General features: G+C 35.1%; 1 protein-coding gene across 1 annotated transcript; it reads left to right on the plus strand.

The window, feature by feature from the left end:
• Positions 1-381: 381 nt before the first annotated feature.
• LOC137388247 (galactosylceramide sulfotransferase-like) lies at positions 382-10,609 on the plus strand. The gene is made up of 5 exons (XM_068074746.1): positions 382-773; positions 3,941-4,042; positions 5,320-5,747; positions 9,748-9,848; positions 10,325-10,609. The coding sequence occupies exons 1-5, from the start codon at positions 382-384 to the stop codon at positions 10,562-10,564; spliced, it is 1,263 nt and encodes a 420-aa protein (XP_067930847.1). The 3' UTR covers positions 10,565-10,609.
• Positions 10,610-15,253: the final 4,644 nt, after the last annotated feature.

Genomic DNA, 15,253 nt, shown 5'->3' on the forward strand with positions numbered 1-15,253 from the left:
TGGCGCCTGGCATGGCGCTTTCTCAGCCGAGCCAGTCGCTCTTCCTTTTGGTCTGGCTGGGCCGAGCCGTCTCATTGCTGGCCGAGTAAGGCTGAGGGTGGTTGAACTTTTAGCTGGCTGGTGTCCCTCACAAACACTTGCCACCCATTGACATATCTTTTACTTATGTTTGTTTACTAGTCAGTCAGATTTGCATGCACGTCATTTGCTAACTAAACTAGGCAAAAATAATCTTTTTGTACAACCTCTGCTTTACTCCAAGATTTCAAGATGCTCTGCTAAACTAAGCTCCTAAAATGCAAATGTCCTCAAAATTCTGGTTAATATAAAACTAACCACTGTTAGAGTTGTCCACTCTTTGCTCCAGGGGTACATACGTAAATGACAGAAGAGAACGTTGCTTCTTCACAGACAATGAGACGAGGCCGAAAAAGATCTTTGATGCTCTTTGGGTTCTTGGCCACGATATTTTATGGCATATGGGTCACCTACAACGGAGTAGTGCACAGTGAAAAGAATAATACCCTTCCTACAGAAGCAGCCATAGATGACAAGCCACAAGTACTAGAAAACCCTGATAAAGCTGTTCCTACGATAGCAAGGAAGATCGATGTAAAGGAGCCGATAAACAGGGTGTTTCTCGTCTACATCCCGAGCACCCAAGCTGACAGCATCCAAAATATCTTGCTTAGGAAGGCAATTCAAAAAGACCTAAATGTCGCCCTGCCTCAGACCAAGCGAGACTCAATGTGCTTTCCTAAGACATTTGAACAGTAAGTAAGGAGAGACCAACAGTGCACTAGTTGATAATCATTATGTTTTTATGGCCAGTTAATCAGCAAGTTTGAACAGTAAGTAAGGAGAGACCAACAGTGCACTAGTTGATAATCATTATGTTTTTATGGCCAGTTAATCAGCAAGTTTGAACAGTAAGTAAGGAGGTACCAACAGTGCACTAGTTGATAATCATTATGTTTTCATGAACAGTTAATCAGCAAGTTTGAACAGTAAGTAAGGAGAGACTAACAGTGCACTAGTTGATAATCATTATGTTTTCATGAACAGTTAATCAGCAAGTTTGAACAGTAAGTAAGGAGAGACTAACAGTGCACTAGTTGATAATCATTATGTTTTCATGAACAGTTAATCAGCAAGTTTGAACAGTAAGTAAGGAGAGACTAACAGTGCACTAGTTGATAATCATTATGTTTTCATGAACAGTTAATCAGCAAGTTTGAACAGTAAGTAAGGAGGTACCAACAGTGCACTAGTTGATAATCATTATGTTTTCATGAACAGTTAATCAGCAAGTTTGAACAGTAAGTAAGGAGAGACTAACAGTGCACTAGTTGATAATCATTATGTTTTCATGAACAGTTAATCAGCAAGTTTGAACAGTAAGTAAGGAGAGACTAACAGTGCACTAGTTGATAATCATTATGTTTTCATGAACAGTTAATCAGCAAGTTTGAACAGTAAGTAAGGAGAGACCAACAGTGCACTAGTTGATAATCATTATGTTTTTATGGCCAGTTAATCAGCAAGTTTGAACAGTAAGTAAGGAGAGACCAACAGTGCACTAGTTGATAATCATTATGTTTTCATGAACAGTTAATCAGCAAGTTTGAACAGTAAGTAAGGAGAGACCAACAGTGCACTAGTTGATAATCATTATGTTTTCATGAACAGTTAATCAGCAAGTTTGAACAGTAAGTAAGGAGAGACCAACAGTGCACTAGTTGATAATCATTATGTTTTCATGAACAGTTAATCAGCAAGTTTGAACAGTAAGTAAGGAGAGACCAACAGTGCACTAGTTGATAATCATTATGTTTTCATGAACAGTTAATCAGCAAGTTTGAACAGTAAGTAAGGAGAGACCAACAGTGCACTAGTTGATAATCATTATGTTTTCATGAACAGTTAATCAGCAAGTTTGAACAGTAAGTAAGGAGAGACCAACAGTGCACTAGTTGATAATCATTATGTTTTCATGAACAGTTAATCAGCAAGTTTGAACAGTAAGTAAGGAGAGACCAACAGTGCACTAGTTGATAATCATTATGTTTTTATGGCCAGTTAATCAGCAAGTTTGAACAGTAAGTAAGGAGAGACCAACAGTGCACTAGTTGATAATCATTATGTTTTCATGAACAGTTAATTAGAAAGTTTGCATCATCCCAAGATACAAATAACAAGCATCTGCAAACCCAGCGAGTTTCACTGCTCCAAATGTTTTTATCAACTGATGCATGCTTGCATAAGATAGAAGCGGCACTTGCGAATAAAATAAGCAAAAAAATTCTGTGCAAGCTATGCCATTTTAAACATTTCCATTCTACAGTCATTCTTATTTCGTTTTGAGCAATTCCAAATGACCTCTAGTTGACCTCCGGTTGACCTCCGAAGGACCTCTAGCATAGAAATCTTTATTTTTTTAAACAAAGCACCCTCGTTAATCCGCAACATGCGAATGTTCATTGAAGCACTTATCACACAGTAGCTACAGATGTGCACAACTCCGAATTTACATCATCAACACAATAGAAACAGTGAATGTTAATGGATGAACAACAGCTTATTCAAAGATTTGCAGCAAAAATGCATTTTAATTGAGCAATTTTTAACCCATTTTCAAAGCATTTAAGCAAAATCTTTTTCAAAAATTGCATAACCTTATCCTTTATTTGAAAGAATTATGAAAAACAACGATCACATACATCTAAGCAGTGTGAAGAGATGTCTGCCTTCTTTTTAGGAATTAGAACTCAAAAGAAGACAACTCCGGATTTTTTTCTTTTCAGTTTAGATGTGGTTAAATGTTTTTGACATAAATGTGACCTAATTTGATGTAGTTGTTTAAACACAGTTTTATTCTCAGCTAAGATATGGATTAGAAAATGTACAAAAACATATTAGTTATCAGGTAACTAAGCAACTCTGATAGCTATATTGCAGCCCTTTTAGGTTGTGTGATATCTATGCAGTGCAATATAAAACTGATGAAACTTACTATATTTTAGAATGATGATCTTAAAATGAAGTAAAAAAGACTGAAATGGTTTTTGGTTGAGTTTTTTTTATTGAACTGTCTACAGCTAACACCAGCACTGAAAAGTAATAAAATTGAATCATGATTGAAACAATCAACTAGTTCTGCCAATCACAGATCTATTAGTTTTGTATCTGCCAATGTAAACCAAGGCGTTCGTATTTAAAATGACGTGCCTACAGGGTGTTGATGATGCGTTGCCAAAGCATTGGCAAAATTGAAAATGTATTTTGTCGGCGTATTTAAATATGCCTTCAACTGTATGATTTGCAACTTTCAACCAGATAACTGGAATTATGTTTGATTGAAATAGGGTGACATTTCCTTTTCATGCATAAATATCAGATACCATATTTGGTAAATAACCATGCACTTGATAAACTTAGCTGAGAAATTACACAATTAGAAAAGACAAGTGCATCCGTGCTTGAGATTAAATGAAGTTTTTCCAGACAAGCTTGCTGAGTGAGGGTTGTCAGCCCACTGAACAATTTGTTAATTTCTGAACAGACAATAGGCGGAAGCCTACTGACAACACAAAAAACCACAATGACATGAAGTATTATCCTCAGTTTGTAAATTTGGTGTTAAAAAAACAAACTGCAACAAAATTTTACATGTAGACAATTCTACTAATCGCAATAAACAATATTTTAACAATCATTTGGAAAAGTTGTCAATATAGTAGATTTTGAGAACACGATGGCGCATAAATACTTGGATATCTGTCTAGAAAACTGATTATTGGTAACTTTGCAACATGCAACTACTCTGATCTTTGCGTTAATTGTTAACAATGGCATTATATGACGCTAAAAGCACCTGGTATGATATGCCCTTGAAGATGCGGAAAAACACCTGTCTAAACATGCCTTTGATACTTCGCAGAACTTGCCCACACAACAGCAATGAGGCTCCATTTGATATGATGGTGCATCAGATTCGCTATGAAAGACATTTACCTGGCCGAGTCGTCAAGCCTAACTTCAAGTGAGTTCACAAAACTTTTTTTAGTTTTTAACGAAGACTCCTAACTAACAAAAAGCTATCATTGCTAGAGAGACTCAATAGAATGATCCCTGACCGCTTTATGTGAATTAAATACCTCAGATACTCCGAATCACTATAGCTTAATACTAATACCCTGGCATTCTGGTGTACTGCAAGAGATCATCTCAAAGTACACCACGGTGCATTGATAAAGAAATGAGTATAAATATGTGCAAAATTAATTGAAACACCTGTAAGGCTGTCAATTTGTGTATGTGTTAGAATGTCAAGCTAGTAAGCCAAATCAGGAAACACAAGTCAGACAGATCATCTTTGGCCAGACAGATAGACAGACAGACAGACACTTCTTATTATAGTAAAGAATTAGTTTAAGCTTAAGAAAGATTCTTATCTAAAGCTTCTTATTTGATACGACTGGCAAGTATTGGCAAGTACTGGCAAGTACTGGCAAGTACTGGCAAGTACTGGCAAGTACTCGAAATTTAGAACATTGTGTGCAACATCTCAAAATTGCACCATTTATATGTTCTATATTGTTACATCACAAATATCTTTTTTGTTGTTACATCACCAATATCTTAACTATTGTTACATCACTAATATCTTCTCTATTCTTACATCGCTAACAGGTTTTAACGTTTAATAAATCTTTCTATTAATGCAGACACGTAGGAGTGTAGAAGTACACACACACTCGCGAACAAGCAAACACGCATGCACACACATGCACGCGCACACATACCCCCCCACAAACCCACGCGCACACACACCCACGCGCACACGCATATGCACATGCACGCATGTATGCATGCGTGCATGTATGCACACACACGCTTGCACGCACACACATGCATGTACACACCGGCATGCACACACACAGACTTAGATATAGGTAGGCACAGAGACAGACACACAGAAACAGAAGCAGATGCAGTGACAGACACAGAGAAAGACACAAACAGGCACTTAGGCATATAGACAGACATACAGACATATACACAGACAGATGCAAAGATACAACACACAGATAGTCACAGTGACAGACCCACAGACAGCCACAATGAAAGACACACAGACAGATACCAGATACAATTCTATTATATTAGAGAGTTGTAGAGACCTAAATCAGGCTAAACTTTATATCATAAATTGTTAACTACGCAACATTGATGAGATTTCACGTTACTTACCTGCTACTTACCTGTTACTTACTTTACTTAGTTGTGTTGTACCCCACTAGTCTTTTTATATTGCAGATTAATTGTGGTCATACGGCATCCAATTGCTCACCTTCAGGCCATCTATTATGATAATGATTGGAGTGATTTTGTAAATGACAACTCATTCAATTATTTTATAAAATATCAATATAGACAATTTGCAAGGATATTCGACTTCGACTCCAACTTGCCATATCGAAACATCCAGCTATTTAGCCTTGGTTACCCAGCGGCTCACAATGACAATAGGGAAGCTGTGCGACATAAAGTAGAAGATATCATCCATGACTTTCACCTCGTTATCATACAAGAGTATATGCTTGAGTCACTCGTACTACTCAAGGAGCAGCTGAACTGGCAACTTGAAGACATGACAACATTCAGTCTGCACGCTCGACCAGAGTACTATGGCTACGAGGAACTAGATGAGAGAGTGAACAAAACAGTAGTTTTACACAATGAAGGTAAGATTATAATAATACATTAATTCTGTCATGCTGAGGCAATATGGACATATATTTGTCTGTTTGTGTGTCTGTCTGCGTGTCTGTTCATGTGTTTGTCCGTGTGTGTTTGTGTGTCTGTGTATTTACCTGTGTGTCTGTCCATGTGCTTGTTTGTGTGTGTTTGTCATAGACCTATCAACTATACTATTAACTATAAGTATAGTTAATAGGTCTATGGTGTTTGCGTATCCGTTTGTGTATTTGTCTGTGTGTCTGTCTATGTCCTTGCCTGTGTGTCCGCCTGCATATCTGGTTGTAAGCCTGTCTGTGTATCTGGTTGTATGCCTGTCTATGTATCGGGTTGTATGCCTGTCTGTGTATCTGTCTGTGTGTCTGTGCATGTGTCTGTGCAAATGTCTGTGTGTGTATGTGCGTGTGTCTGGCTGCCTGCGTGTTTTTCTACCCTACAGGAAGAATTTATTCGCGGAGTTATATTTCGCGAAAATTGCCATTTCATGCATATTCGCGGACTAATTTATTCGCGGCTGAAAACTGTCCCTCTCTATGAAGAGTTAACTCTATTACATCTCGCAATAGAGTTAACACTACGCATGCGCACATTGCGTGTTTCATTTTCTATTTAGCTTACAACTATGGGTCGAATGTGCTAAGCTATAAATTCTTTGCTGTGTTCAGAGGTTTTCACGAATATTCATAGATTTGGAGGCCTTTGATGAACCCCCAATTTGTGGTAAGTAATGAGTTTTTCACATTTACTAAATTAATTGAATTTTACTTTGGTTCTTCGGTAAAACGTAATATTTATTTTTTCCATCCCTACAGCTTCATTATTTGTTTTAGTGTGAGAGAGATTTTTCATCATACACAGAAGCACAATGATTGCAAGGGTGGTAGATGTCATTCTTAGAAGATCACCAATCATTCAGGGAGGTATTGAAATTGAAATAGAAATGACCGCAGCTGCTAACGAGGAGAATATATTTGTTTTAAAAAAGAAACAAAAATGCCTTTACGAGCACAAATCTTTGGCCAACCGGCAGAACTTTGCAATAGTAAGCCATGAGGAGAGTTCTGATGATAACTTCTTTACCAGTCATGTAGTAGTGAAAGAATTGCCTTTAACATCTACCCAAGACAGTGACAGTGACAGACCTGCTATTACCAAAATAACTAGTCAGAGAGCACCATTACACGCTAGTATTCACTTATCAAGAGTACCAGTTTAATTTTATTGCTAGACAACTGTCATATGGACTAAACTGTTTATATTTACTCCATTCATTGTTTGTAAAATTTTATTTGTATTTGAAATATTTTAATTGTACACTCAAGTTTGTAATAAATTATAATATATCTATACATAAAATAAAATATGTAATTTAATCATGTTTGCTGCAGCGATATCAAGGAGTTGTTGTCGATGAAGGGGGTCTAGGTTGACTGGTTGCTTCTCTGCCAATATTCCTGCCTTGATGAATATTACTACTTGCCTCTAGTGTTCGTAATCGGAGTAGGTAGTTTTATTCTCAATCTGCAGTAAACACAAAAAAGATAAAATATTAATAAGTGTTACGGAAGTACAAAAACAATAGCTGAAGTATTTAATGAAAGCGATCAGTTTTTAAACAAGAATTTACTAATGCAGTTAATAATGGAAAAACGTATCTGCACTGCAAATCAAATACATACCATAATGTCCAGATCATGATCTTCATCAACTTCGGTATTAGAGATTGATGGAGTTGATTTCAATGTAAAAAGACTAAGAGAGATTTTTTGTGATGACGAAGCCATGCCGAGTAACTTGTAAAAACCCTGAATAATTTTGTAAAGTTTGATGCAATGGCAATAAAACTCGAAGCCTGGCGATGATTTTAAAGAAGTTTTTGAACTCGGCTACGTTTAGTACTTCTGCCTAGCGGCTATTTTTGCGATGACGCCATTCTGCATATCTTGTGACAACCTTGAATAATTTTGTAAAGAAATGTGATGCATTGGCAATGGTGTTAGCTCAAAGCCCAGGCAATGATTTTAAAAATGTTTTGGAACTCAACTACATTTAGTATTTATATTAAAAACTAGCCTAGCGACTAGTTTTTAATTTGATGCAGTAGTTATTCTCCCTTGTGATTAAAAATAGAACTAATTATTCACGGAATTTAATAATTCGCGGAATTGACTGTCCGCGAAATCGCAAATTTTTTCAACCAACGAATATTTTCATCCTGTAGGGTATTTGTCTGTCTCTGTGTCTGTCAGTGTGTCTGTTTGTATGTCTGTGTGTCTGTCTGTGTATTCGTCTGTGTGTCTGTCTGTGTATTTGTCTGTATGTTTGTCTGTGTTTATGCCTTCATATTTTTTTATATGTGTACCTGTCTGTGGGTCTGTCTGTGTGTCTGTCTATGTGTTTGTGTGTAAGTCTCTCTATGTATTTGTATATGTATCTCTGTTTGTGTGTCTGTCTGTATGTCTATGTGTCTGTCTGTGTATCTGTCTGTATGTCTCTTGGTATGTCTGTGTATATGTCTGGGTGTCTCATAAAAAATTTAACAGAGAAAATCTAGGAATTATAACAGTAGTAGTGGAACTCACTATAGGCTGTAGATGTTGGCTGATATCATCATACCCAATTTTCAATTGCATTCAGAATAATAATAATTCATTAATAGTAGTTTCATAATAATAGTTTATTTTGCATGGCAGAGCATTGATAACAATTGATAACAAGGAATGTTGTAGAGGAGGATTAGGTTGAAGGAAAAAAATATTCCTTTGGCTCTATTGGATCTTGGATAGTTTTTAATAGATGATTAATAGTTCTGTCCTAGATGATCACCAGTTTTGCTGAGAGAATAAATATAATTATTAATCTTGTAATTTTATTCTTTTTATTTTTAATAATATAATGACAAGACTAATAATAGAAACAACAAGTATAGTAGCAAAGTAATAATGATGACTATCCCCATAATAATAATGTTAGCAATGAAATAATTAATACACATAATAGTTATAATAACAAATATTGATAGTAACCACAGCAATAATTAAGGTATTAATGGTGATAACAATAATAATGTAAGTAATAGTAATAATTATTATAATTTCAATAAATAGGCCTGTTGATAAATAAATTTATAACGATTGATAAATGAGAGAAAGTAATAGCGTTTGATCTGTAATCATGTTGGAGTTGAACAAGTCATCCAATAATGTTAACACATTTTTTTCAAGTATAATACTTTATTGAAGCTACAATCTAAAATTAAGCTACAGCCTACAGCTGCAGCCTCAACTGCCCCTAATCAGTTGAAGCTGCTTATTATAAATAAGACGATCAAAGGATATATAATTCGTTTTGCCATCAAGGGATCTAGCATTGAAATTAGCGAATATGAGAGTTCTTATAACTGTTATTAGCCAATAAGCCTATACAGTTTTGTTTAACAAATGAGATAGTTATTTTTAAAATAGTTTGCGAAAAAAATCATTTCATTGCTCACACTCTAACTAACATTTTAACATAATATGCTCATCTCTTTACTGCCTAGCTCAACTGTAAATAAAGGCCTTAACTGTAAATACAGGCTTCAACTGTAAATAAAGGCCTGAACTGTAAATAAAGGCCTCAACTGTAAATAAAGGCCTTAACTATAAATAAAGGCCTCAACTGTAAATAAAGGCTATCTTAAAAATAAAACTATTCCTGTGGCTAAAAAATGTTTGAAGTGGCAACAGAAATAGAGCACAGCTGTTACCAGTGTTCACCTTTACTAGTAGGACAGTAGAACGTACTTTTGAGCGGCCTGGGCCGATGGGACAGAACCTCATGCGCTACAGTTTGATGTGGTAATGCGATGAAGCGCTCTTTAGTGGTGTGATCTGGTCTGAGAGAATGAGAACTTTTATTTAACGAGTCATAAGATGTCACTATTTTACTTGTTCTGTTGGAGTAGTAAGAAGACAACTACTGTAAGTGATGTTATATCTTTAACAGGAGAGATGAAAATGTATGAGATGCTTCTTGAGGACTTCAAACAGAAAATTGAGGAGTTTGGACAGGAAAGAATGAATGCAGAAAAAGAAGCCCTACAGAAGGTGCGTAATTTAACAGTAAAGCTTAATATGACTAAATATGACTAGCACCCTGGCAGTGCATAAGAGAGCATGATGTGTCTTAATTATCTTCAGAATTATTCTGCATTCCAGCAAAGTGGTTTAAGAGGTGCAGTTGGTTGTGTGTCAGACTATTAATCTGAATATTAGAGTTCAACACCCGTGTGATGCAATATTTTTCTGAACAATCTTAGTGTAGCTTCAAACAGACCGATGGACATTGCTCTTACTATAGTAAAGATTTGCTATAACTCAAACTACGTACATACAAACTACAAGTGTAAAAGCAATATTGGTAGTTGTTTTCTCAGGTAAGCCCAAAAAGAAAATACCGCTCAAAGTTGAATAATAAGAAATCAGTTGTATTAACACTTTTATTGGCAGATGTATAGCACCCATGGGCTATTTTACACTTTTTAACAATTTTCTGAGCAGGTCAAAAATTGGTTTGGTTTCAGGCCATCAACAAGGATACCGAACATTGTCTAAAGAAGAGTGAGGAGGAGATGAAGGAATCATGTAGAAGGATAGACTATCGTCTCTCCTGGGAAGGCGAGACGGATCGCCTCTGCCACTATCACGTATCGCGTGGATCTGAGCTCACAACCCTTCTCAGGATTAACTGGGATAAGAAAGATGCAGAAAGAAAAAGGAAATCTCTCCATAAAAAGATAGATGCACAGAAGAGTGATGATTGAGAGGGAAAGCTGTTAGAATGACAAATAAAAATAATGTGAAGTTGTTTGCACCTGTTACCATTCAAGCTTTCTAATAATTTAATTAAAATACTTGTTATAAGTTTGTTTATAAACTGGATTATTAATCCTACAAACTGACCAGTCATACATTACCTTTAGTATGATGAGAATGTGGCGTGTAAAAGGATAAATATTAAAAATATAATACAGAGGGTAGTTTAAGAATTGCCTATATTCTTAAGAGCTTTTGGCTATGTTATGATAAAGTCTTCCGTAAAAATCATAGAAATGTCTATGAGAAACTCCCCTAAATACTTGCCAAAGTTTCCGAATTAGTGGGATGGTCAAGGAGCTGGCAGTTGGCCGGTTGCAAGCACGCCTGGTTCCAGTTGTAATTAATTGCCTACAGTGCCTCCGAGTATATATAATAGTAGTAGCATTAGGCCCAGCGATGTTCGGGATTTCTTTTGTTTTCAGAGTAAATTGTTTCATGACAACAATCTATGAATGTGTTCATTGAGGGCAATTGTCTTAATGCATATTAAGGCAGAGTCTAGAGTTTCCAATAGGATAGATTGAGGTACATTTATAAGGAAAACATAAGTTGTAAGATTGCCAATTGAGCCCGACATTTTTTTAAATGAATCCGTTTTTTCAGATTAAATAAGCCCTAGTGAGTCTGGCCTTAGAAGTCTTGGATAACGGCAAAAGCTCGTTAACGTCACAGACCACCGCTTTTATTACAGCAAAGATTGTTCTTCGTTGTGAAAGTTGGTTGACTAGCAAAGTTGGTGAAGTGCTGGTCTACTAAGCTGAATGTTATGAGTTCGAGCCCTGTGCAAAGTAATCTTTTATATAACATTTAAATTACCACCTGTAAAATATATTCAATATGACAGTCTCAAGCAAGGTTCTATCAGCATTTTTCATGTAGTATAATTTAATGATAACAAATGGCATCATTACATAACTGGATAAGCAGAACAGAAAAGATGATATTACTAAATTTGTACAGTAGACGCTTCTATAACATATACCTTCTATAACATATACTCTTTATAAGATATACCTTCTATAACATATACCTCCTCTAACATATACCTTCTATAACATATACCTTTTATAACATATACCTTCTATAACATATACCTTCTATAATGTATACCTTTTATGACATATACCTTTTATAACATATACCTTCTATAACATATACCTTCTATAATGTATACCTTTTATGACATATACCTTTTATAACATATACCTTCTATAACATATACCTTCTATAATGTATACCTTTTATGACATATACCTTTTATAACATATACTCTTTATAACATATACTTCCTATGACATATACCTTCTATAATATATACCTTCTATAACATATACCTTTGATAACATATACCTTCTATAACATATACCTCCGATAACATATACCTTCTATAACAGATACCTTCTATAACGTATACCTTCTATAATCTATAACATATATTTCCTATAACATATACCTTCTATAGCATATACCTTCTATAATGTATACCTTCTATAACATATACCTTCTATAACGTATACCTTTTATGACATATACCTTCTATAATCTATAACATATATTTCCTATAACATATACCTTCTATAGCATATACATGTACCTTCTATAATGTATACCTTCTATAACGTATACCTTCTGTAACATATACCCTTTATAATATATACCTTCTATAACATATACCTTCTATAACATATACCTTCTATAACATATACCTTCTATAACATATACCTTCTATAGCGTATACCTTCTATGACGTATACCTTCGATAATGTATACCTCCAAAAACCTTAATTTTAGATTATGTAAAAAATTTATGTGAAGTTTTTGCTTCCTACTACGTAAAAAAGTCTATACAATGTAAAGTATCAAGTCCGGTGAGTTTTCAAATTTGATTTAATATGTTAGCCTATCTCACCGCACTTAAGGAACAAAAGCGACGGGCTTATAGCGTTATATCTATTATATATACAACAACCACGACATTCTAATTCGCAGTAGTAGACCATCAAATGAGTCAACAAAACAGAGAATAAAATAGCTGCGCAAGGTGATTGCTGCAGGTGTTAAAGCATCGGTCTACCAATCTAACTGTCAGGAGTTGGGGTAGCGTCAAAAGTTCTCTTTAATCCTAGCCTTGACACCTGAATACAGATAGATGCACCAGTAAAATCCTTTTTATAATAAAAATATTTTCTTGTTTTGCTTTATTGTAAGCATATAAAATATTTGTTATTAGTTTTACTATGCAGAGTAGACTTTGCCGGTTAAAAAAATAAGCAAATCGTTGTCAATGAGCATCGAAGAAGCGCTTCCAGATATTTATTGTAAAATCAGCGCAATCATGGTCTATAAAGCCAGTGAGATTGATCATAACAAAAAGAAGAATTGTCGATGCAAACCAATAATACTGCAATTATGGTACAGCCAACAACTTAAAAAAGTTAAGTCAAGTTTTTCCTTCTCATATGGCCAAAAGGGTTAGTTTGAAATTTTTTTGAAACGAATCAAGCAATTTACATGTATTTTACTGTTCTTATTACGTAAGCGTTCCTGGAACGGATTATTTACTGTGTAAGAGCGCCTATTGTATACGTCTAAACCAGCCAGTAGGAGCTGATAGAAAAAGAGTAAAGTGAACATTTCATCCCAGTTCATCAGCCAACTGAATGCTTATCAAAATATAAAGTTTTGACCAAGTTTTTCTATGAGCTCAGCAAATGACTAAAAATTGACTGTATGAAATGAAGAGTTGCCTGCAATTTTCAAGTACAGTTTGGGGAAATGAACATTTTTTGTGGTATATATGTTGAATGTTAAATTGTCATTAGAAAAAGCCTTAGCCTGAGCATTAGACTTAGCTTTAGTGAAACGGCGCGGTAACTGAGAGGCGGTACTGAGACAGAAATGACTAGTGAATCATTTCTGTGAGCGCATTTTGTTATTCGTTGATAATGACATAAGGGCTATTAGTGAACAAGGAAAGGGCATGAAAATATCCTCATCTGTAGAAGTAGGCCTGTTGTAAACAGATTAGAGTGAGCAATGAAGACACCTCGTATGGGATTTGACACAAAATGTCATTGTTGCTCGGTTAATATCGTATCCTATGGCGTTTGCTCAGCTGGCTGAGAATGTCATAGAGCATTGAATTTATAGACATAGAATCACATATTAATAGCAAAACTAAATATAATCAATACGCAATGTCTGCATATTTATATAACACTCGTCCCAAACGCTTTCAGCCTTTCTAGAACAGTTACTAACTTAATTTAAAAAAATCTTTATCATAACTTTTATCAAAAGGCAGTGATAGGCCTACATGACATATTATTGTATATGTAACGTTATGTTGTATAAAGTTTTACTTTCGTTTTTGACATGTACGTCTTTAAATAGGAACTTTCCCATAAATTTTTAATATGAATTTCGCAAATATATGTCATGCTAAAGAAGCAAATATACATAAATTACATGATTACATGTATATGTCACCAATATACACCAATACAGGATTATATGAGTACATGAGTACATATGTAGGCTGTATGAGTGTATGAGTTCTAGACCCTGTACTATGAATACATGATCATATAAATACATATGTACATGAATACGTGATTATATAAATACATATGTACATGAATACGTGATTATATAAATACATATGTACATGAATACGTGATTATATAAATACATATGTACATGAATACGTGATTATATAAATACATATGTACATGAATACGTGATTATATAAAAACATATGTACATGAATACATGATTATATAAATACATATGTACATGAATACTAAACATTCTTTGATTATATGAATATTTAAACACATGAATGAATATATCCTAATTGCAAGACGCATAATACCGGAATACAAAGTACATGAACACAAGAGCGCATGAATACGTGAGATTGCGCACACACACACACACACGCACACACACGCACGCACGCACACACGCACACACACGCGCATCCATGCGTGCACTCATGTGAGTCCAGAGGTACAGTAGCCAATGTTTTATGGTGAATTCAGAGCAATATAGTTTTGTTTTAATGCCAGAGAGTATGAACTTCGTACCTTAATTTTCTCTCAATGTCAGCAATATGTCGACGTCTGCTTAAAACATGTTTGTGATTCTCATATCTAAGATACGAGAACCACAAGCATACGTTTGTGTATGTTTGTAATAAATGTGCTAAGCTGAGCATTTTAACCCGATCAAGTTTTGTCAATTTCAATTTCTAAACATTCTGGCAATCGGATCACCTCAGACATCAAAAACAATCGTCAATGATAGAAAAATACCTGCACTTTCTGATAGAATCTACTACAAACTTTTGTAAGTGCATCTTTAAAGGAATAATTACACATTGAGCTTTTAGGAAGTTTATCAAAAAGGATTCGGTAACTGCCATGGTATCATATCATGAAAACACTATTTGTAAGAATTGCTCAATGTGGTACCTTACAATTTAACGGCCAAGAGGGGAGACGATAGCTGATTAATTACTTGGTTGCAAGTTGTATGTCACGACCTCGTTTCAATAAACATAGCCCTCCTTCAGGAAATGCTTTTCAACTTTGCGGCTACCCTGAAAAGCAAGCTTTTTCTTTTTACATGAC

This window comes from Watersipora subatra, chromosome 2, assembly GCF_963576615.1.
Source record: "Watersipora subatra chromosome 2, tzWatSuba1.1, whole genome shotgun sequence".
Classification (NCBI taxonomy): Eukaryota; Metazoa; Bryozoa; class Gymnolaemata; order Cheilostomatida; family Watersiporidae; genus Watersipora; species Watersipora subatra.